This window comes from Artemia sp. Qi Xiang Cuo, chromosome 12 (assembly GCF_049724085.1).
Source record: "Artemia sp. Qi Xiang Cuo chromosome 12, ASM4972408v1, whole genome shotgun sequence".
NCBI lineage: Eukaryota > Metazoa > Arthropoda > Branchiopoda > Anostraca > Artemiidae > Artemia > Artemia sp. Qi Xiang Cuo.
Genome location: NC_142805.1, coordinates 34,775,863 through 34,797,607, shown reverse-complemented (window position 1 = coordinate 34,797,607; position 21,745 = coordinate 34,775,863). Strand labels below are relative to the sequence as shown.

The following is a 21,745-nucleotide window of genomic DNA, read 5'->3' as shown; positions in this document are numbered from 1 at the left end:
CAAAATGGCTATCTCAAAATTTTGATTGGATGTGTTTGGGGGAATGTTGGGCGTGGGGGGCTAGTTGCCCTCCAATCACTTTCAACTATTAAAAAGGGTACTAGTCCTTTGAATTTCAAATCGAATGAGCCCTTTTTCAAGTTTCTACGACAAAGATTTCAATAAAAACCTTATGTATTCCCAGGGCATAGCTTAAAACCCTTGCCCTGAGTGTTGTGGGGGAGTGTCCTCCTCAAAAATATATTTTCTTTCTGGAAATCAACTACGCTGAACAAAATGGCTATCTCAAAATTTTGATTGGATGTGTTAGGGGGAATGATGGGCGTGGGGGGGGGGGGTAGTTGCCCTCCAATCACTTTCGTCTCTTAAAAAGGGCACTAGCCTTTTGAATTTCCAATCGAATCGGCCCCTTTTGAAGTTTCCACGACAACGCCTTTATAAAACCTTATATGCCCCCAGGGCATAGCTTAAAACCCTTGCCCTGAGGGTTGTGGGGGAGTGTCCTCCTCAAAAACATATTTTCTATCTGGAAATCAACTACGCTGAACAAAATGGCTATCTAAAAATTTTGATTGGATGTGTTTGGGGGAATACTGGGTGTGGGGCGGGGGGGGACTGGCTGCCCTTCAATCACTTTCGACTATCAAAAAGGGTACTAGCCCTTTAAATTTCCAATCAAATAAGCCTGTTTTGAAGTTTCTATGACAGAAGTTTCTATGAAGTTTCTATATCCAATCAAAATTTTGAGATAGCCATTTTGTTCAGCGTAGTTGATTTCCATATAGAAAATATCTTTTTGAGGAGGACACTCCCCCACAACCCTCGGGGCAAGGGTTTTAAGTTATGCCCTGGGGGCATATAAGTTGTTTATAGAAGGCGTTGTCGTAGAAACTTCAAAAACCCTCATTCGATTGGAAATTCAAAGGGCTAGTGCCCTTTTTAATAGTCGAAAGTGATTGGAGGGCAACTAGCCCCCTCGCACCTATCATTCCCCGAAACACATCCAATAAAAATTTTGAAATAGGTATATTGTTCAGCGTAGTTAATTTCCAGATAGAAAATATATTTTTGAGGAGGATACTCCCCCACAACCCTCAGGGCAAGGGTTTTAAGTTATGCCCTGGGGGCATATAAGGTTTTTGTACAAGGCGTTGTCGTAGAAACTTCAAAACATTTCAAATTAATAAGAAACCTGATTCCCGCGCTAAAACAATTCATTGCTAAGATGTTTCTTGGGGAAATGGTGGGCGTGAGTGGTTAATTTCCATCAAATCACTTTTGACTATTAAAAAGGACACTAGCCGTTTCAATTTGCAATCGGATGATTAATTTTTGAAGTTTCTACGACAACGCTTTCTTTAAAATAAAAGCTTATATGCCCCCAGAGCATAACTTACAACCCTTGCCCTGAGGGCTGTGGGGGGAGTGTCATCATCAAAATGATAATTTACAGACTTTTTAACGACGTCGAACAAAATGGCTATCTCAAAATTTTGATAGGATGTACTGTTGGAAAATTGTGGGTGTGAGAGGGGTGTTAGTTATAATCCAATCACTTTCAATTATTAAAAAGGGCACAAGTCCTTCTAATTTCCGATAGAAGGAGCCCTTTTTGATGTTTCTACAACAGCACGATCTATAAAAACCTTATATGCCCCCTGGGCATAACTTACGACCCTTGCCCTGAGGGCTCTGAGGGGGTTATCATCTTCAAAGAACAACTTTCTAAAACTTTTAACTACGTTGAACAAAATGGCTATATAAAAATTTTGATTGAATGTGTTTGGGGAAAAGGTGGGTGCGAGAGGGGGGTTAGTTGCCCTCAAACCACGAACGTAAAATGGAGGAACGGAAAGCTTTCCTGTGACTACCTCTAACGGCAATTACTAACTATTTCGTGTAATGTGTTTACAGATTCCCATAATCGTATGATAACCCTTAATCCTTTAGTTCTGGCTATCTCAAATTATTATCGGATGTGTTTGGGGAAATGGTGGGCATGAGAGGGGTTTACTTGTCATCCAATCACTTTCGACTATAAAAAGGGCACTAGCCGTTTCAATTTGCAATCGAATTATTCCTTTTTGAAGTTTATACGACAACGCTTACTATAAAATAAAACCTTATATGCCCCAAGGGTATAACTTACAACCCTTGCCCTGAGGGCTGTGGGGGAAGTGTCATCATCAAAAGAATAATTTACAGACTTGTTAACTACGTCAAACAAAATGGCTATCTCAAAATTTTTATTGGATGTGTTTGGGGAAATTGTGGGTGTCAGAGGGGTGTTAGTTATAATCCAATCACTTTCAACCATCAAAAAGGGCACAAGTCCTCCTAATTTCCGATCGAAGGAGCTCTTTTTGAAGTTTCTACAACATCACTATCTATAAAAACCACATATGCCCCCAGGGCATAGCTTACAACCCTTGCCCTGAGGGCTCTGAGGGGGTTATTTTCCTCAAAGACCAAATTTCTAAAACTTTTAACTACGTTGAACAAAATGGCTATCTAAAAATTTTGATTGGATGTGTTTGGGGAAAAGGTGGGCGTGAGAGGGGGGCTAGTTACCTTCAAATCATTTTCGACTATTAAAACGGCCAGTAGCCCTTTGAATTTTCAATTGAATGAGCCCTTTTTCAAGCTCCTACAAAACAACTTTCATCAGTAACCTTATATGCCCCCGGGGCATAACTTGCAACCCTTACCCTGAGGACTGTTGGGGGAATATAATCCTCTTAGTTACCTTCCACTCACTTTTCACTATTAAAAAGGACACTAGCCATTTTAATTTTCAATCAAATGAGCCCTTTTTGAAGTTTCTGCGTCGACGCTTTCTATAAAAAACCTTATATGCCCCCAGGGCATAACTTACAACCCTTGCCCTGAGGTCTTTCTTTTTTTTGGGGGGGGGGGTCATCCTCAAAGACATAATTTTCGGAACTTTCAACTACGATGTACAAAATGGCTATCTTAAAGTATTGATTGAATGTGTTTGGATAAATAGTGGGCGTGGGAGGGGTGTTCGGTGCCTTCCGATCCCTTTTGACTATTATAAAAGGACACAAGCAATTTCAATTTTAAATCAAATGAGCCCTTTTTGAAGTTTCTACGTTGACACTTTCTATGAAAAACCTTATATGCCCTAGGGCATAACTTACGACCCTTCCCCTGAGAGCTGTGTAGGGGGGGTGTCATCTTCAAAGACCTAATTTCCAGAACTTGCAACTATGTTGAACAAAATGGCTGTCTCAAAATTTTTATTGGATGTATTGGGGGAAAAGATGGGCGTGAGAGGGGGGCTAGTTGCCCTCTGATCACTTTCGACTATTAAAAAGGGTACTAGCCCTTTAAATCTCCAATCGAACGAACCTTTTTTGAAGTTTTACGACAACGCTTTCTATAAAACCTTATTTGCCCCCAGGGCGTAACTTATAACCCTTGCCCTGAGGGTTGTGGGGGAGTGTCCTCCTCAAAAACATAATTTCTATCCGGATATCAACTACGCTGAACAAAATGGTTATCTCAAAATTTTGGCTCGATTTTTTGGGGAAAGGGTGGGCGTGGAAGAGGTGTTACTTGTCTTCCAATCACTTTCTACTATTAAAAAGGACCCAAGCAACTCCAATTTCCAATCGAATAAGCCCTTTTTGAAGTTTCTATGACAACTCCTTCAATACCAAGCGCCCTGGTATGGAAACCAAAAAAAAAATAATCTATTGTGACAACATAGTTCTTTACTTAGGCAGTGCTATCGCGCGCTGCCTATGACAGTGGTAAGATCGAATCCGAAATGCATAAAAGACAAAGGCAGGGAATTAGTTGAAATTTTTTATATCAATTTCTGGATACTCTCCCCCTCCCACGTAGGTCATATCAGCTTTAGGCCTTAGAAGACTCTATAATGACGCTTAGGCCTACCCTTACGCTTCAACAAGCTTGTTTCAGGTATGACTATGCCTTATGGAAGATCGCTTGCTGACAATGATTTAGACTCTCTCAAATCTGTTAAAAACCCAAGACCTACAACCCATTTGTTGTTGTAAAGTTCCATTATTGTATATAAGAGCAAATAATTTAGTGTCAGTTAAAAAACTGTTAATTTAAAAAGGTTTTTTTTTTCAGCTTCAATTTCCATTTATTAGAAGCCTAATTTCAACTGTAGGTTTTGAAGAGATAGTTTTGTGCTATAAAAAAGTCCGATTTTACATGACCACAAAAGTTTACTTTTGGAGCTAAGGTTGCTTTGACATTTTGATCTTTTATACTATTTAAAGGCCAAAACAAAACATGAGTATGTGGAACACGGCAAACATGAACGTCTATGAAAGCAGTAATGTTTCTCTGCAGCACAAATTATTAAACTATTTTGTTAGGATTTAATCTTATGGTAAGGTACGCTATCCATAAGTCTAAGACTAGTTTCTACCGGATCTCTGTACGACACTCAACTTCAAACCAATTTGGATACATTTTGAGTGAAGTCAAGTTATTAACTTGGTGACATTCGTTACTAAAATTTAGGTTTCCTTAGGTTATGCGTTTGCCACTTAGGTGGACATAGTTATTTTAATATATCGATTCCAAACATTTTTTTTTCTACTTTAAGATATTAAAACAATGAGCTCTTCTGTAAAACCAAGAAATCTTCTGGAAATTGCTATCTTCAGGTAAGATGAAACATTCTAATCTCTTCGAAGTTCCCGTCCCCTTTCCACTGATACTGCTCCGTTTAAAAGGAGAAAAGGTGCTTCCCATTCTATGGAAACTCAAATCAGTCATCAGTCTTCTAATTGTGAAGTAACATAGGTTAAAAAGGCTGTGTAGTGATCATCACGCGAACAAGTGCCATTTATATATAATTACTGTAAACGGGAGTAGACGTTCGTTGATTCATTTGAGGATATAAAAATACTCAACTAATGCTGGATCTATGGCTTAGTCCTTCATAAAAAGACTGCGGTAATTTACTTTTCGTATTTGTCCTCCAAATAATATTGCTTTTGCATAATCTGATTTTTAAATAATTCGGAAAAAGATAATCCACCTCTTACTGATTTGGACCAAGTTCTACTTGTTTTATGCTGAGTAAAATTTTTGTGCTACTTGTATTTATAATATTGCCAAGTCAAGCGTTTTTGCTTAAGTTTCAGAAAACAATATTGAAATTCCCAGTACTGTAAAGGATTAGAATGTATATACGGATACTACTTCTGTGCACTATTTGGAATGCTGTAAAGGGTCTAAAAGATAACAATGAGGTGAGCAGAATTGCTCATTCAAGTGTTGCCAAGACCAGTTCTCTGTTTCAATATGAAAAATCCGCCGAGTTTTCTGATGTTTCAGGTGAAGTGCTTAGCACTGAATCATTGAGTTTTGAAGACACATCCTCTGGGGGCATAAGTAATCGAATAAGGCATAAAAAGTCGAGATTAAAGAAAAGTGCTGAGCGTCGTTCATTGGAAGATTTAAGCAACTTTGTTCTGAAAACTCAACTCGGAAATAAGAATCAGCGTCCAAAAGTAACTGTTATAAATAAACCAAATAGTATCTTCACGACTCTTCATGAAATTAAGAAGACCACATCAACGCAAGAGTTCTTTGATTCAAAAGGGTCACCAAATGTAATAAGTATGTTTGAAGGCAATATTGAGCTGTACGACGAAATTATTGACGAATGGCAAGCAGATGAAATTGATAAGAATGACGAACATGAAGTTAAGCCAGATAGAGATATAGTTACAAAATTTCTACGCATTGTTGAATCTCAGCAGATCATTGGAGAAAATTGCACAGCAGGTAAGGAAAACAAAATTAAACTTTAAGATTTTGTTCCTTAACAACCCATTCACAGAAGGTTGATATGGATAGGTTTAATCCTTGTTTGTTGTAGAGCAGGGGTGGCCAACCCAAATTATCTTCTGGGCCACTGCAGAAATGCATCATTACTTCTCGGGCCGCATATAAAATTATTTATGCTCATATAAGATTTAGACCTATTATACATATTTTTTGGAATGACAAATTGAAAAATAATGAATTTTATTAATTATGTTTACTATTATTTTTACATATAAACATAGATAATTTAATAATAGCAATGATACTAAAAGCACATGGTAAAAAATATATAATATTAACAATAAAAAAACGAAATAAATAAGTAAAACCATAGAAAAATATTTATTTCACTAGTGCAATATTTATTTCTCCACCTTTCACGTAGCTTTTGCAAGTCAATCTCAATTTGGGTATTTGCACATTGTAATTGGTATTGCAGGTTAACGTCCGTTATGTTTGAGCGTCCTTTGTGTTTGGTCTATTTTATTTTCGAAAAAAAAAAATTCGCAGGTGTAAGTTGAACCAAGAGCGCTATGAACTTTTCGTACCAAATTTCTTAAATTAGATAATTTTCCTTTTGTGACGTAAATTTTAAAAAAAAAAAAAAAATCTATTTTCGATTCTGAATTTTCAAACATGCGTTTTAGTCCATTATTCCACTGTATGTCAATCCGATCCATTTGGAGATATCCTGGGAGAGACTCAATTTTAACATGAAGAGGAGATGAATATATTTCAAAAATCTTTGGTGTATTTCTTCCAACTCTAAATTATTGAATCGTCTATCAAAAGCATCTGCAAGTTTTTTATTTCTTTCGCATATTTGATGTAATTGTTACATTTTAATTTCTTAAGTTCTTTCAACAATGAAAAGTGGTGAGCATTATTAACTTTCAGTAGTGATTCAAATAGTAACAATTTCTTCTGAAATGCTCTTGTGTAATTAAATGTATCGACTATGAGGTTAAATTATCCTTGCAATGATATATTTAATTCATTGAGTTTGTGACAATATTCACTAAAAAGCATAAATCCGACAACCACTGATCATTTCTTTATTCTGGCACAGACCTTTTTTTGTCATTCATTTTTTGCGGTTTGTCATTCATAATTAAATCAATTTTTTCTAGTAACTGATAAAATCGCTCTAAATATCTTTGACGACTTAGCCATATGACTCGACTGAAGTACACAACGTCACCGCATTCAGAATCTAATTCTTTCAGAAAATCCTTGAATTGTCGAAGCGCCAGTGCATGTGATCGGATGTAATTCTGTGCTTTATAACTACTTGCATCAAACAGTTCGTGGTAACGAACTGTAAGTAAGGAGTGACCCGGCTCAATGGTAACCGAAACTCTAAAAACCGAATGTTGATACCAATAGATGCGTCAAAAGAATCAGATTTTAATTGTGATTTCAAATATATAAGTTTTATCAAGTTTAATCTTACCCATCAAAAGTTACGCGCCTGAGAAAATTTGGCTGATTTTCGAAAAAGGGGAGAAACGACCCCCTAAAAGCTATAGAAACTCAATGAAAATCACACCACCATATTCAGCGTATTAGAAAACCCTACTGTAGAGGTTTCAAGCTCCTATCTACAAAAATGTGGAATTTTGCAATTTTTGCGAGAAGAAAGATCACGGATGCGTGTTTGTTTTTTTTGTTTTTTTTTTTCTTTTCCCCAGGGGTAATCGTAATGACCCATTGTCCTAGAATATCGTAGGAGGGATCATTGGAACGGAAATTAAAAGTTCTAGTGCCCTTTTTAAGCGACCAAAAAAATGGAGGGCAACTAGGCCCCCTCCCACACTAATTTTTTTCACAGAGTCACCCAATTAAAATTTTGAGATAGTCATTTTGTTCAGCATAGTCGAAAATCTAATAAATATGTCTTTTAGGATGACTTAATCCCCCACAGTTCCCAGGGGAAGGGCTGCAAGTTATGAACTTTACCCATTGCTTACATATTGTATTGGTTATTGGGAAGGAAACAGAAATTTTCAGGAAGGAATTTTTTCTGGTGGGTGAGGGGGGGCTGGAGGATTGGGTTACTCGGGAGAATCTTTCCGTGGAGGATGTTTCTTTGGGGTAAGGGACATTTCAATGAAGGGGGCGCCGGATTTCCAAGCATTATTTAAAAAACGATCAAAAATTAAATAAAAAAACAAGTTTTTTCAACTGAAAGTAAGAAGCAACATTAGAACTTAAAAGAAACAGAAATTATTACGTATATGAGGGGGTTCTCCCCCAAGTCAATATCTCGCTCTTTACGCTACAGTTTTTTTTAGTGCTTACAAAAGAGCTATCTATTCTAATTAAACGGCCTTTGTGATTGAGAGGTTTGTGAATTAAAATGTTTTTAACTTTTAACGTAAAGAGCGTGGTATTGAATAAGGGGAGAATCCCCTCATATACATAATAACACATACGTAATAAAAAAACAATAAAAAAACAAGCGATACGGCTCAATAGTAATCAAAACTTTTAAAAACGGATTTTTGATGTCAATAAATAAATCATAAGGATGGGCTTATAATGCTGATTCTAAATATATAAATTTTATTAAGTTTAGTATTACTCATCAAAGGCTACGAGCCTGAGAAAATTTACCTGATTTTTTAAAGAGGGGGGAAACATCCCATGCGAGTGAAAGAATTTTAATGAAAATCACGCCGTCAGATTTAGCGTATCAGAAAACCCTATTACATAGGTTTCAAGCTCATATCTGCAAAAATCTGCAACTTTGATTTTTTGCCAGAAGAAAAATATACGAATATAGAAGTTCGTTACGTAAGTTAATCTGTAAATTACGTCAGAACCAAATTTAGAGACAGCCATTTAGCAAAAGAAAAGTAAAATTTTTATGCAAATTTTGTTTACTTATTCAAGGACGGCGAGCCAAAATAAAAGTTGCATTAACTAAAAAACGATCAGAAATTAAATAAAAAAAACAAGTTTTTTAAACTGAAAGTAAGGAGCGACATTAAAACTTAAAACGAACAGAAATTAATCCATATATGAAAGGGGCTGACCCCTCCTCAACTCCTCGCTCTTTTCGCTAGTTTGACTGTGTGTCACAACTTTGTTTTTTTAAGCAATAAAAAACGTCATCGTAAAGAGCGAGGCGTTGAGGAGGGGACAGCCCCTTTCATATACGGAATAATTTCTGTTCGTTTTAAGTTTTAATTTCGCTCCTTACTTTCAGTTTAAAAAACTTATTTTTTTATTTAATAACATGATGCATTGATAATACTTTGGCTATGCAACATAATAATATAATACTTGGGCTACATAAATGGATAAACAACAGAACAACGAAAACAAATCGAGTGAAACATCGAATCTGTGATGTTCCAAGATGTGCACGCATCATGAGGGTGCAGAATGTAAGAGTGTACTGAACCTCGTGGGTCGCAAAAATATTTACGGCGGGCCGCGGGTTGGCTACCCCTGTTGAAGAGGCTAATCATCCATATTGGAGATACAAAAAATTTAAGTCTAAACAGAAGACCGACATTACAGTATTGATTCAAGCCTTTGCGCGGCCGAAATGGATGTCTTTATTTGGATGTTTCCTTTTCCTTCTTTTCTTAAATCACTGCCCAGTACTTATAATAAAGCTATAAATCTTATCCAGGAAGTAGATTAATCAGCAGCCAAACCGTTGCTTGGTATTGGAAAACTTTATATTCATTCCGGTGCATTTTTCACTTTCCTTCAGCTTTACGGTGATATTCCCAGGCCCCTTAAATTTTCTTCATCCTTTGTATCTGGTCGGTCTAATTAAACATTCAGTAGCTCTTAGAATGTTCTAATCCGTCTAACCCAGCAGTAAGATCTTATTTCAATCCTATTATTACGTATCATACTGCATGGTATACCCTTCCTTATTTGGCTCGAAAATACCACTCGTTTGGCACTTTCAAATGACTTATAAAAGAAAATATGTGTACATAATTTTTTTTTTTATTAGTTTTTATAAGTTCTTCTCTATTATTATTATTATTATTAATTGCTTGGATCTTTTGGAGCTGGTCTCATAGTCAGAATAAATCTTATAAATGGTTGAAATCCTTCCACTTTTTTCTTCTCTCTCTCCCTCCCTGCCCCCCCCCTCTCTCTCTCTCTTTTCATTTTTGTTTCTTTCGGAATTAGTGTTTTAATAGTACGCATATCTTCCCTTTGCTTTTGAGACTATGGATACTTTCTGAAAATAAATTTTGTGTGTTATTCGTTATTTTTTTTTTTACTATGTCTATCTATCTAGTCTTTAAATATATTGTATTTTTTTTCGTTTTTATTCTCTCAGTATGTGACTATTTTTCCTGAGCGCCTGTGATCAATATGTTTGTGTAATTTTTCGTTTCAGGCTTTTTAGTCGTTTTTAGTGTTTTGGTGTTAGTTTTTTTAGTGGTTAACTGTGTTTTTTAGGGTACCTTATTACATACCCGCAAATTATCTTTGTCTCTGCCTTTACCTCTTGGTTTTAAGTGCAGTTTCTCCATTTATTTTAAATTCGAACAAATACTTGGAAATTTTCACAACAACCGCTAAAATAACATTTAGCCCATTTTGGCAATCAAGACAACCCATTTTTTTTTTAAACAGTCGTTTTGTCTTGGGTTCGTCTGGTCCACTGTGTGTGCCCGGAAAGCTGCTAGCTGATCGGAGACAAACCACATTTAGGTCTATGCTGGGTAGCAAGGAACCATTACGAGATTTTTTTTTCTATAGCTTTTGTCTTCATTGAGATCCCCTTGACTCTGTCTACATGCCCATTAAGTCTAAGCCGATTGAAAACAGCAAAATTTATTTGCCCAGTATCAGGTGTCACAAAAGCATAAGCACACATAAGCAAAATCAATCTTCAGAATATTTTGTCTTCATTAAGGTCTATGTGGCCCTGTATAAATGCTCAACAGTCACAAATCTGTTAGAGGTTAAAATAGTTCTACAGTTGCTTTCTTAGTAGGGGCCCACCTTACCGAGAAACTTAGGAGTGTCATTTTCTACCTGATTGGAGAGACAAAAAATTAGGAGGATCTGAAACACAATTTGAGGCTTCAACACCCTCTTTTGTAAATACTAACTATGAACTCCTCATATCTCCCTCACCACCAAAACTAAAAGTTTCAGCCCGAACTCCATCTTTAGTTTTCGTTATGTTCCCGATATGCCTTTTTGATTGAATGAAAGTATAATTTATTTTGATTTATCTCTGTCCCTCTTTCCCGGTCAAAATTTGAGGCCTGCATGGCCTCCTAACATCCTCTAAAAATTTCAAGCCGACCTCCTATCGGTTCCTTGTCTGTAAGATATCCCAGACATAGTATTTCGATGACCCAGATACGCATTTTGTCTTACGGTTTACCTTTGCTCATCCTCAAGTCCAAATTCAGAATCTAATCAATCCTTCCTCCAATACGCCCTTTAATTTTCGATTCAAATCATTTTCAAGCTTAAAAAAAGGGTACAAGAACTTTCAATTTCAAATTTGAAATGTGATTTCTGTTCCCCTGAGGTATCGGTGTTTTGACAACCTGTATGCACCAAGTGTTTTTTTATTTATCTTTCCCAAATCATAACTCAACGTCTGCCCCTCTCCCGTCAACATTCCCTGAATTTTTTCAACTTAGTACCATTAGCTGCAGAAGTGCATCCAGGATTTTTGTTTGGGGGGGGGGTACTAATTTTTTTTTTTGGGGGGGGGGTACACAAAAAAACCTCAAAAACACATACAAAATTTGGATTTTGTGTGGATTGCAGACCCAAACTGTTTAGTCCCTTTACCCTCCCCCAATACTAAATTTGAATTTCTTTTATCACACTTTCATCTTCTTTTTGTGCAACAATATGTAAAATTTTGCAATCCTCCATCCCCCAATTTGTTCCTGGAAAGCTAAGAACATGGCATTTCAATGAACTGGATACAAAATAGTCTTTTAATTTTTCTCTCTTCCCCATAAGTCAAAATTTAGAATCCACTTGCCTCCCTACCCTCTCCAATACTCTCTCAAAGTTCCAAATCGATTTCCTAAGCCTTTCCCAAGATTGTATAAATAATTTGAAAATCTAGGTGCTAATAGGATCTTTCAATTTGCTCGTGTGAGTATGTCGTTCCCAGGGTAGGCCTAAACTCTTAGAAAACTCTAGGAAACTTGGTATATCGAACCATCCGTAAGAGCTTTCTCGAATACAAATAATCTTGAACAAAAAGTTTTGACCCCTCCTTCTCCCAAGGAAATATATAATTTTCTTGTGCCAGAGAAGGATTTCCTAGGCTTTTGAGCTAAAGTGTCGGATATTCAGGACCAAACACCACCCCCCCCCTCTTTCACCTAAAAACCTATATGTAAACAGTAGGTAACTTGCACAATGTAATGCCATTTATTCCAGGGAGAGTTGAAGTCATTTTACTCCCAAAGGTATGTTGAATTTTTCAACAATTTTGAGCAAAACGGCTATCTCAACATTGTTATCAGATGCAGTCTCTTGGCGGGGTGGCAGGGGAGCGGGTGGTAAAAAGTGCACGAGAAGGAGACTGGCTTTTCTCCAATCACTTTTGACTCTGAAAAATGGCACAAGAATTTTCAAGTTAACGAGTCCCTTCAAACTTTTTACGACCACACCTTCCTTACGAAGTGACCTCAGGAAAAAAAGGAAAACAGTGCTACTGGGCTGCCCTATGAAAATAAACTTTGGTCCTGTTAAGTTTGACATTTTACCCTGCACAGGCTAATTTTTGTTAGCTTTCATTTTTAATTAACACACTAGTTTTCATAATATATTTTTTTTTGTTTAATTTAAAATGACAGAGATGTAAGGAAAGACCCGGCTCAATAGTAGCCGAAACTCTAAAAAACGGAGTTTTGATACCAGTATATATAACAAGAGAATAGAATTCTTATGCTGATTTCAAATATGTAAGTTTTATTAAGTTTAGTTTTACCCATCAAAGGTTACGAGCCTGAGAAAATTTGCTTGATTTTGAAAAAGGGGAAAAACCCTGAAAGTCATAAAATCTCAATGAAAATCACACCAGCAGATTCAGCGTATCAGAAAACCCTACTGTAATTTTTTGCCAGACGAAAGATCATGGATGCGTGTTTATTTGTTTTTTTTCCCAGGGGTGATCATATCGACCCAGTGGTCCTATAATGTCGTGAGAGGGCTCATTTGAACGGAAATTAAAATTTTTAGTGCCCTTTTTAAGTGACCAAAAAAATTGAAGCGCAATTAGGCCCCTCCCCACACCCTTTTTTCTCAAAATGGTCCGATCAAAATTTTGAAATAGACATTTTGTTCAGTATGATTGCAAGGCCGAATAACCATGCCTTTGGAGATATCATGCCCCCCAAAGCCAGTGGAGAAAGGTCTTTAAGTTACAAAATTTGCCCATTGTTTACGTACAGTATTTGTTATTGAGAAGTATGCATACATTTTTCGTGGGGGGAGGTTTCTGCTGGTGGAATTTTCCACTGGAATGATTTTCTATGAGGAGGGTAGTTTCCAAGGGGTAAATATCCAGGGGAAATTTTACACTAGGAGAATTTGCCAGAATTCCTAGACCAAATTCTTCTTATGTATTGCTTTCTCATTGCCTACGCAATTTTACGTGTGGAAATGTTAAGGGTAAATGTCCGGGATAAATTTTTACTAGGATATTGTTGTCTAGAGAATAAATCTGAGGGAAGGAAGGACTTATCCGTGGATATGTCGTCAGATTTCCTGGTATTACTAAAAAAAACGGTCAGAAATTAAAAAAAAACAAGTTTGAATTCTGCAAATTCCTTAAGAACGACTCCCAAAACACTGTTCGGTTAATTAGAACAATAAGAAGCTTTTTTTAAGTACTAAAATATTTTAGCGTAAAGAGCGTGATTTTGAGGAGGAGAAACAACCTCATATGCGTAATAATTTCTGTTCATTTTAAGTTAATATTGCTCCTCACTTTCTGTTGAAAAAAAAAAATTTATTTAATCAATAAAGTAAATAGATACACATTTTGACCGAATTTCAAGACATTTTTTACTTCGTGCTCTGCCTAATGAGTGTGTCATAATTAAACTTAGCTTTTATCTAGATGTCTTTGATACATGTAATACAAACATCCATTATTTTCTGTCCTGCGATTGCATATATATTCTTTGCGAAGCTTGTATTTGTTCTAAGAATGTACCAGCTTTTCCTCCTAGGATATAGATCACTTTTCCTTTGCGAAACACTTTTACATAGAACTGAGGTCATAAGTGGTTTTAATATGTTGACAACGGAACTGGCGTGAATTTACTTACGGCAAATTCATTTCACTTGGCCCTTATTTGATTTTTCTGCATCCAAAAGATATTTCTTGGAGAGACTAGATTTATTTTGGAGAGGGACTTAAAATGTTTATGGAAGGCCTGACATATGCGGTAAATTGGCTTGACCAGAACTATGATGAATAGCTGTCTTTTTGTAAATTATATGTATAGTATAGTATTTTTGACCCCAAAAAAAAAGCAGGACAAAAACCACAAAAAAACAACAGCATACAAAATACAATTAAAGGATTCAATTTAAACTTTTGATCAAAACTATTGAGTAACAGAAAACCATTCAGAAATACTAACACAAACAAACAAATAAAGTCGTCACATAACGTCCTTACGGTGGATTTTACCCACACGAATAAACAATGACGGATTCTCAATGCTTATAAAACACCCATTTCTCAACGATTTTTCACTAAAGATTCAACCCCTCATACTCTCCTAAAATTTCCTTTTTTAAAACCCTTAGCCCTTCACACTTCCCTAGACAATGCAACAAATTTTCCTCCCTCTTCCCACACATCTGGCAACTGTAAGAACCATTCTCATCCTAAACCTTCCCAAATATGTTCTTCTTCCCCCAAATGGCATAAAATTTCCTCTACAAGAAATTACCCAATTAATATGCTCCTTACATAGCCCAGTTTTAAAGCTTACTATTTTAGTAACGTTTTTTTAGTAACCAATTTTCCAATTATTCAGACCCGGGGCAAGACCAAAAAATTTGAAAGATTATGTGTTTTATGAAAGGTTTGTGTAGGGAGAAGCTTCACAGAGGCTAAATTAGGAGTATTCAAAGATTTAATTTAAGCTTGGTGTTAGATATTGAGACTTTTGGGACTCTCAACAAATGGGTAGCCAAAATAAAACAAAGGAGAGAAAGTATTGTACTAGAATGATCAGCTTCATAAAACAAAATGGGGAAAAATATCGAAGGAACATGATTTATCGTCATTGAAGATATTATAGACTTCTATAGAAGATATTCTATAGAAGTCATAGAAGATATTATCTTCTATAGCCAACCAACGCTATTTGGTCACCAATGTATGCTTAATTTGACATGAGCTCAAAAATGGTAGTGTATTTATTGTAGTGCTTTAACCTGTCTACTACAGGAGGCTAGACCTGTCTACTATGATGACGACAAGATATGCGCTAACAACACATTTTGAAGGTAGCTCGGATCGCAATGAAACTTATGTTCTAGGTTACCTACAGAGATGTCAAAATAACAGCATCCCTCTCTTTTTGAAGAGACCAAAATTCCATAAATGGCAAAGTTCTGTAATATTTTGAAGAAAATAGATATATCAGACAAAAACATTTAAATTTTTACCAAGTCTTGAGAAAATATCGGCATATGCCTTAAATCTCCTGCCAAGTCACTTTGCATGGATAAATATATTCATACTAGGTAATAAATACTTTATGTTTGGATACTGTATTTGTTAAAATATTATATAGTCCAATTTAGAGCAAAAATATTTATTATTATAGGGACAGACGTTAATCTTGGCGAAGGGGTTGTGGATCGATATGCACAAGAAAAATTCAGACGCGAGGCCGATGTTGCGGTCAACCATGCCAATTTCTTAACCCGTCTTTGGAAATACGATGCAGACGTCGTCCTTTCTTCTGAATACCTTCTTCACGCAAAGGTCTTTGCAATGGTTGAAATGGACGAAGATATTTTTGGAGCTGGGAATTGTTATGACAAGCACCAGTACAACGACTATTTACTCTTCTGCCCATTTGCTTACCGACTCCCCGAGGGACCCATTTTAGCGAAAGATCTTGCTGTGGAATACAAATATCTGACAAATACTTCGGAATGGTTCTACATAGCTCGCAAAACGGGAGAAAGGCTGATAAAGAACATGACATCCATTATAAGAGGTGAGTTCTTCCCTCTTTTTACAGTAGCTACTGACAGAAACATGACAATCTATTTTGCCAATTGGGAACAGATAATTCTTTCTACTGATTAGATGATTGATTGACGTTAATAAAGTTAATGAAGCAACGATTGAATGTAACGGGACAGTGTAATGTTTTATTTATCTAGGTCACCCAACATTCATAGATTTTCTTCCAAAATGCATTTTTTGAAATAATTGAGTCTTAATTGCGTAATGTCTCTTTTTGTGTGACAGGAACACACCGTGGCACACTACAGACCAACAAATTGGGCCATTAAAATATAAAAACAGCGTTGATAATTTTTTTATTAATTTATTTTATTTATTAATTTTTTTTTATGATTTTTTTTAAAATTTATTTCATGTCTATTATCAAATTAAGTTCTAGTAATTAACCTATAGACTATGCAGTAATGTCCTTGAGAATGAAATTGACGACCAAGCGAAGAGTTAACCATTGAAAACTGTTAAGTCTTAATGAAGTATCTTGACTGTACTTTGAAACGAATAGCTTCATCGACATTTTTCGCTTAAAACATTTTTGCCAAATTTAGTACAAAATTGTTACTGTGGTACGAATATATATATATATATATATATATATATATATATATATATATATATATATATATATATATATATATATATATATATATATATATATATATATATATATATATATATATATATATATATATATATATATATATATATATATATATATATATATATATATATATATATATATATATATATATATATATATATATATATATATATATATATATATATATATATATATATATGTATGTATGTGTATATATGTATGTATGTATGTATGTATGATGATGATGATGATGTGTATATATATATATATATATATATATATATATATATATATATATATATATATATATATATATATATATATATATATATATATATATATATATATATATATATATATATATATACCCCGGAACCAGAGGGCAGGTGCTGTAAGTTATGCAAAGGGGTATGTAAGTTTTTAATGGAAGGGGTGGTCGTATAAACTTCGGAGGGGGCTCAAATGATTAGAAATAGAACGTTCTAGTTATTTTTTTTTTAAGAGTCAAAAGTAATCGGAGGGTAACGAGACCCCGTGCTCTCTTTTCCCTCAAGGAATCCAATCGAATTTTTGTTATAGCTATTTTTTTCTTACAAAACTCCATAACAAAAGCTCCAGGATGGACACAACTTCCCAGAACCCCGGGGCAAGTGTTGCTTGTTATGCCTCGGGGGCATATACTTTTTTTGTAGATGGGGTAATTATATAGACTTTGAAGGGGGCTCATTCGATTGGAACCTAAAAGCTCTAGTTTCTTAGGTCAGTGTTGTTGGTTCTCGTGAATTAGGCAGAAGAGTCTTTTTTCTACAAATTATACATTTGATATATCATGTTTATGTACAAGAGTTTGGAATAAATGCAGGTAAACAGTTGCAAGACCTGGACTTTACTGAACCATGACAAGAAAGGAACTAAAGAAACACACTGAAAAACTAATTATAAATGCCTCCCTAGGGCTTCTAGAAAGCTGACATTACCATGTTCTATCTGTAAAACTACACCAGTATCCATGGTCTCCAGAAGACTAACTTCTCCATGTTCTACTTTAAAACCACATCAATTAGGGATTCCCACATTCGAATCACATAATTTTTTCTATTTAATTCAGTACCTGAACTTCACTGAGACAACTGCTCTATTTAAAAATCCTATAAAATGATCAGATAAATTACAAAAATATACTGACCCAAAGCCTTCTGAAATCAAGGAGGCACGCTTGTGCCTCTATAAAGAGGTGACCCACCACAATGTTAAGCAATTTCCGGTCCTAGTGGTAGCAGAGCAACAGCGATGATCGCATTTTGTAGCCCAAACTCCAACTAAGAAACGTGCAAAATTTCATCCACCTCCGAATTTATCTTCATGGGTAAAAGTGGGCCGGAAGTTTCGACCCTCCGACCACAGCCCACCTTTAACGTTGTCCGATTGGGCTGAAATTTAGAGGTTAAGCTTTCCTAGGGCTTGGGAGCTTATCCTCGAAATTTAAGCTCAATCTCGATCACTCCTGTTTTCCAAAAACCAAATATAGCCACTTAAAGTTCATTTCTCTTTTTTTTATCAGCCACGCCTACAGGCCACAGTTGGCAAAGAATCTGGGTGAATGAGGACTCATTCGAAGCGGAATTCGACCTGTTAGGGCCTTTTGATATTTTCAGACCGAAAAATTTGTCCCCCCAATTTACATTTACAAAAAACCTCGTTTTCCTATAGGAGCCCATGTTAATTTTTCCCATCACAGCCCCCCTTTAACGTTGTCTGATCGGGCTGAAATCTAGAGGATAAGTATTCCTGGCGCCTGAGAGCTTATCCTTAAAATTTCAGCTCAATCCGATTACTCCTTCCCTGTTTTCCAAAAACCAAATATCAAGTTTTGTGGGTATTTGCTTGCGTCAAAAATACATCGCACAGAATAAAAATAATGTAATGTCTCTGTGGTACAGTGGTCGCTATTCCTGACTGTCAGGCGGAAGATCCGAGTTCGATTCTCCGTCAGAGAAATTTTTTATATATTGAATTTAAAGTTTAAAAAAGAAATCCAATCTATTAAATCTTTCGGCTCAACAGGCGTCTCCAGAAGAATATCAAAGTCGGCCTTCAGGTTACAGGTAAGTCTCCACTGCTTTGATAACATGGGGCCTGGGGCGGCTGATAAAACTCTTACAGTGCATTTGATTTGAGTATTCAGGAATTAAAATCCTTAACACAAGAATCTTCAAAAGCGGGGGTTTGGGAGGCGGCAGCCCCCCATCTTTAACTCCTGAAAAGATCAGCTAACAGTTAGTCAAGCAATAATAAGTTATAAACTGTACAAAAACGTGCAGAAATTATTTGAAAAAAACTACATTTTCTAAAGAGTTAAAGAGGCTGAGTCACAAGTTCGAACCTTAAAACGTACTGGGATTAGATGGTGCAGTTGGGGGGCTGCCATCCCTCAAACCCCCGCTTCCGTATATGAAAGGGGCTGTGCCCTCCTCAACGCCTCGCTCTTTACGCTAAAGTTTTTATTGTTTAAAAAAAAGACTTGTGAGAAAGTCAAACTTTAGCTTAAAGAGCGAGGCGTTGAGGAGGGCACAGCCCCTTTCATATACGGAAGCGGGGGTTTGGGGGGCGGCAGCCCCCCAACTGCACCTCCTAATTCCTTTACGTTTTAAGGTTCGAACTTGTGACTCAGCCTCTTTAACTCTTTAGAAAACGTAGTTTTTATCAAATAATTAGAGAATAAGTTTCCGTTCGCAGTCACCATGGAAGTTACAAATTCAAAGTTTACAAGGTATGTAGCAATGGATTACAAGAAACAGGATCTGTACAAACATTAGTTAAATTTAGAAATATTGGCAGGGACTTAGCCATGTGTGATTAGTCCATTCTATCAGTGTTGCCTTTGATTGTAATTGACCAGGGGCGTCAATTCAAAAAATGGAGGAGTTTTTTGGATGTATATCGGGGGGGAGGATTAATGTATTCTTCAAAATGAATTTTACAGTTTAACTGTTTTGTTATGTCAATTTTGTTGTTTTTTAGTTTTTTCAATCAAAATAAAAAAAAGAGTTGTTTTGCTATGAAAATAGTTAGTTTTTTTTTAATTAGGAAAGGGGGCAATTGCCTCCTCATCCCCTTCTGCTAATTGATATGCCTGCATTTGACCTTTCTTCTCAGGGATGTAAACGAAATTTTGTTAAGGCACTCGAAAGAATTAGTTATTGTTCGAAACGGTAATGTAAGTTATTACTGACTTATAGAAAGCTGTATTGTGTAATAATATCTTTCTTTTGTAGTTTCAGACAGACTCCTTCCAACGTATCAGAAGAAAAGCTTTTAATTTATTTGAAAAAAGTTTCTATCGGCATGTTGTCAGTATGAAAAATAAACAATCAGACACAGCTTCGATTCACATGGAAAAACAAATAGAACTGTCTCCAGGGAAAGAAAGCAATATGATAATATCAGCTTTAATCACCACATTATTCTTCTTGCAAGAACAGTTTCCTTCTTCCATGAAAATTTATTTACATAAATTTGAGATTTTTTTCACAGTTTACTTGCAGGGTTGCAAGACGCTTAATTTACTTTGATATGAATTTCTTCTTATCCAAGTTATGATTCTTGCAAAATGACCTTAAGCTATCACTACTAGGGCACAAAAATGAATCACATAACTTTTGCAATCATAGTGTAAAAAGAAAAAAAATGATCAAGGAGTCATTGCAGACAATCACAGGCAAAGCTATAGCAATGGTCTATAGTAAAGGCCACGAGGCTTCAACGTTTAATTATTATTTAAATTTTCCCCCTGAGTCACTTCATATGGAAGGGGTGGCCATGAAAACTTTTGAGGGGGCTCATTCGTTTGGAAATAGGAAGTTCTAGTGCCTTTTTAAGAGTAAAAAGCGATCGGACTAGATCGGAGGGCAACTAGCTCTCCTCCACCATGCCCTCTTTTCCTAAAATGCATTCGATCATAATTTTGAGATAGCTGTTTTGTTCAAAATAGTACAACGATCAGATAACAATAACTGCAGGGCTGATACAACCCCCCCCCCCAGAGCCCAGGGGTAAGTGCTTTAAGTTGTGCCCGAGAGCGTATAATCTTCTTATGGAAGGGATGGTCGCATAAAATTTGGAGAAGGCCCATTTTATTGGAAATCAGAAGTTCTAGTGTCCTTTTTAAGAGTCAAAAGTTATTAGAAGTCAACTAGCCCTGCCCTCGTATTCCCTCTTTTCGCCAAATGAATCTGATCGAAACTTCGGGATAGCCATTCTGTTCAAAAAATAGTCTAAAGTTCAAATAACAATAATTGCGGGGCCAGGAAAACCCCTTTGAGTCTGGGGCAAGGGTTGTCGATTATGCCCAGGCGCATATAAGAATTTATGGAAGGGGTAGTCCTATAAACTTTTGGGGGGCTCATTGAATTAAAAAATTGAAGTTCTAGCTCCCTTTTTAAGAGTCAAAATTGATCGAAGGGCAACTAGCACCCTACGCCCTCTTTTCCCCAAACACATCCAATTGAAATCTTGAGATAACCACTTAGTTCAAAAACGTCCAAAACTCATATAACAATGCCTCCAGGGGCTCACACAACCCCCCAGAGTGTCGGTTTAAGAATCGTAAGCTATGCCCCGGGGGCAAATAAGGTTTCTATGGAAGGAATGGTCATTTAAACTTTCCTACTCACAAGGGGGCTCACACCCAATCACACTCACATTCACTCACTCATTCAATCACTCGATCACTTACACTCACACTCACTCACTCTCTCAGTCACTCGATCGCTCATACTCACACTCACTAACTTACTCGTAGTTGCACCCAGGTGGAAGAACAAGTCGTACAAACTTCAGAAGGGCTCATTTGATTGGAAAATAGAAGTTATACTGCCCTTTTCAGAGTAAAAACTGATTGGAGGGCAGCTAGATCCCTCATGCCCTCTTTTCCCAAATAAATCTGATAAAAACTTCTAGATAGCTATTTTACCGTAAATTGTTCAAAGATAATATAACAATGCTTAGTGGGTTGACACAGCTCGCCAAAACCCAGGGGTAAGGATTGTAAGTTGTAG

At 36.2% G+C, this 21,745-nt stretch overlaps 1 protein-coding gene across 2 annotated transcripts in view; it reads left to right on the top strand.

The window, feature by feature from the left end:
* Window positions 1-4,819: 4,819 nt before the first annotated feature.
* The window catches only part of LOC148946053 (uncharacterized), a 349,628-nt gene continuing 332,702 nt past the window's right edge, over window positions 4,820-21,745 (top strand). For both annotated transcript variants that reach the window (XM_089097871.1, XM_089097872.1), the window contains exons 1-2: window positions 4,820-5,799; window positions 15,660-16,058. In XM_089097871.1, coding sequence (XP_088953997.1) covers window positions 5,193-5,799; window positions 15,660-16,058 — 1,006 coding nt within the window. In that variant the 5' untranslated portion in view covers window positions 4,820-5,192. The remainder of the gene's footprint in view (window positions 5,800-15,659; window positions 16,059-21,745) is intronic.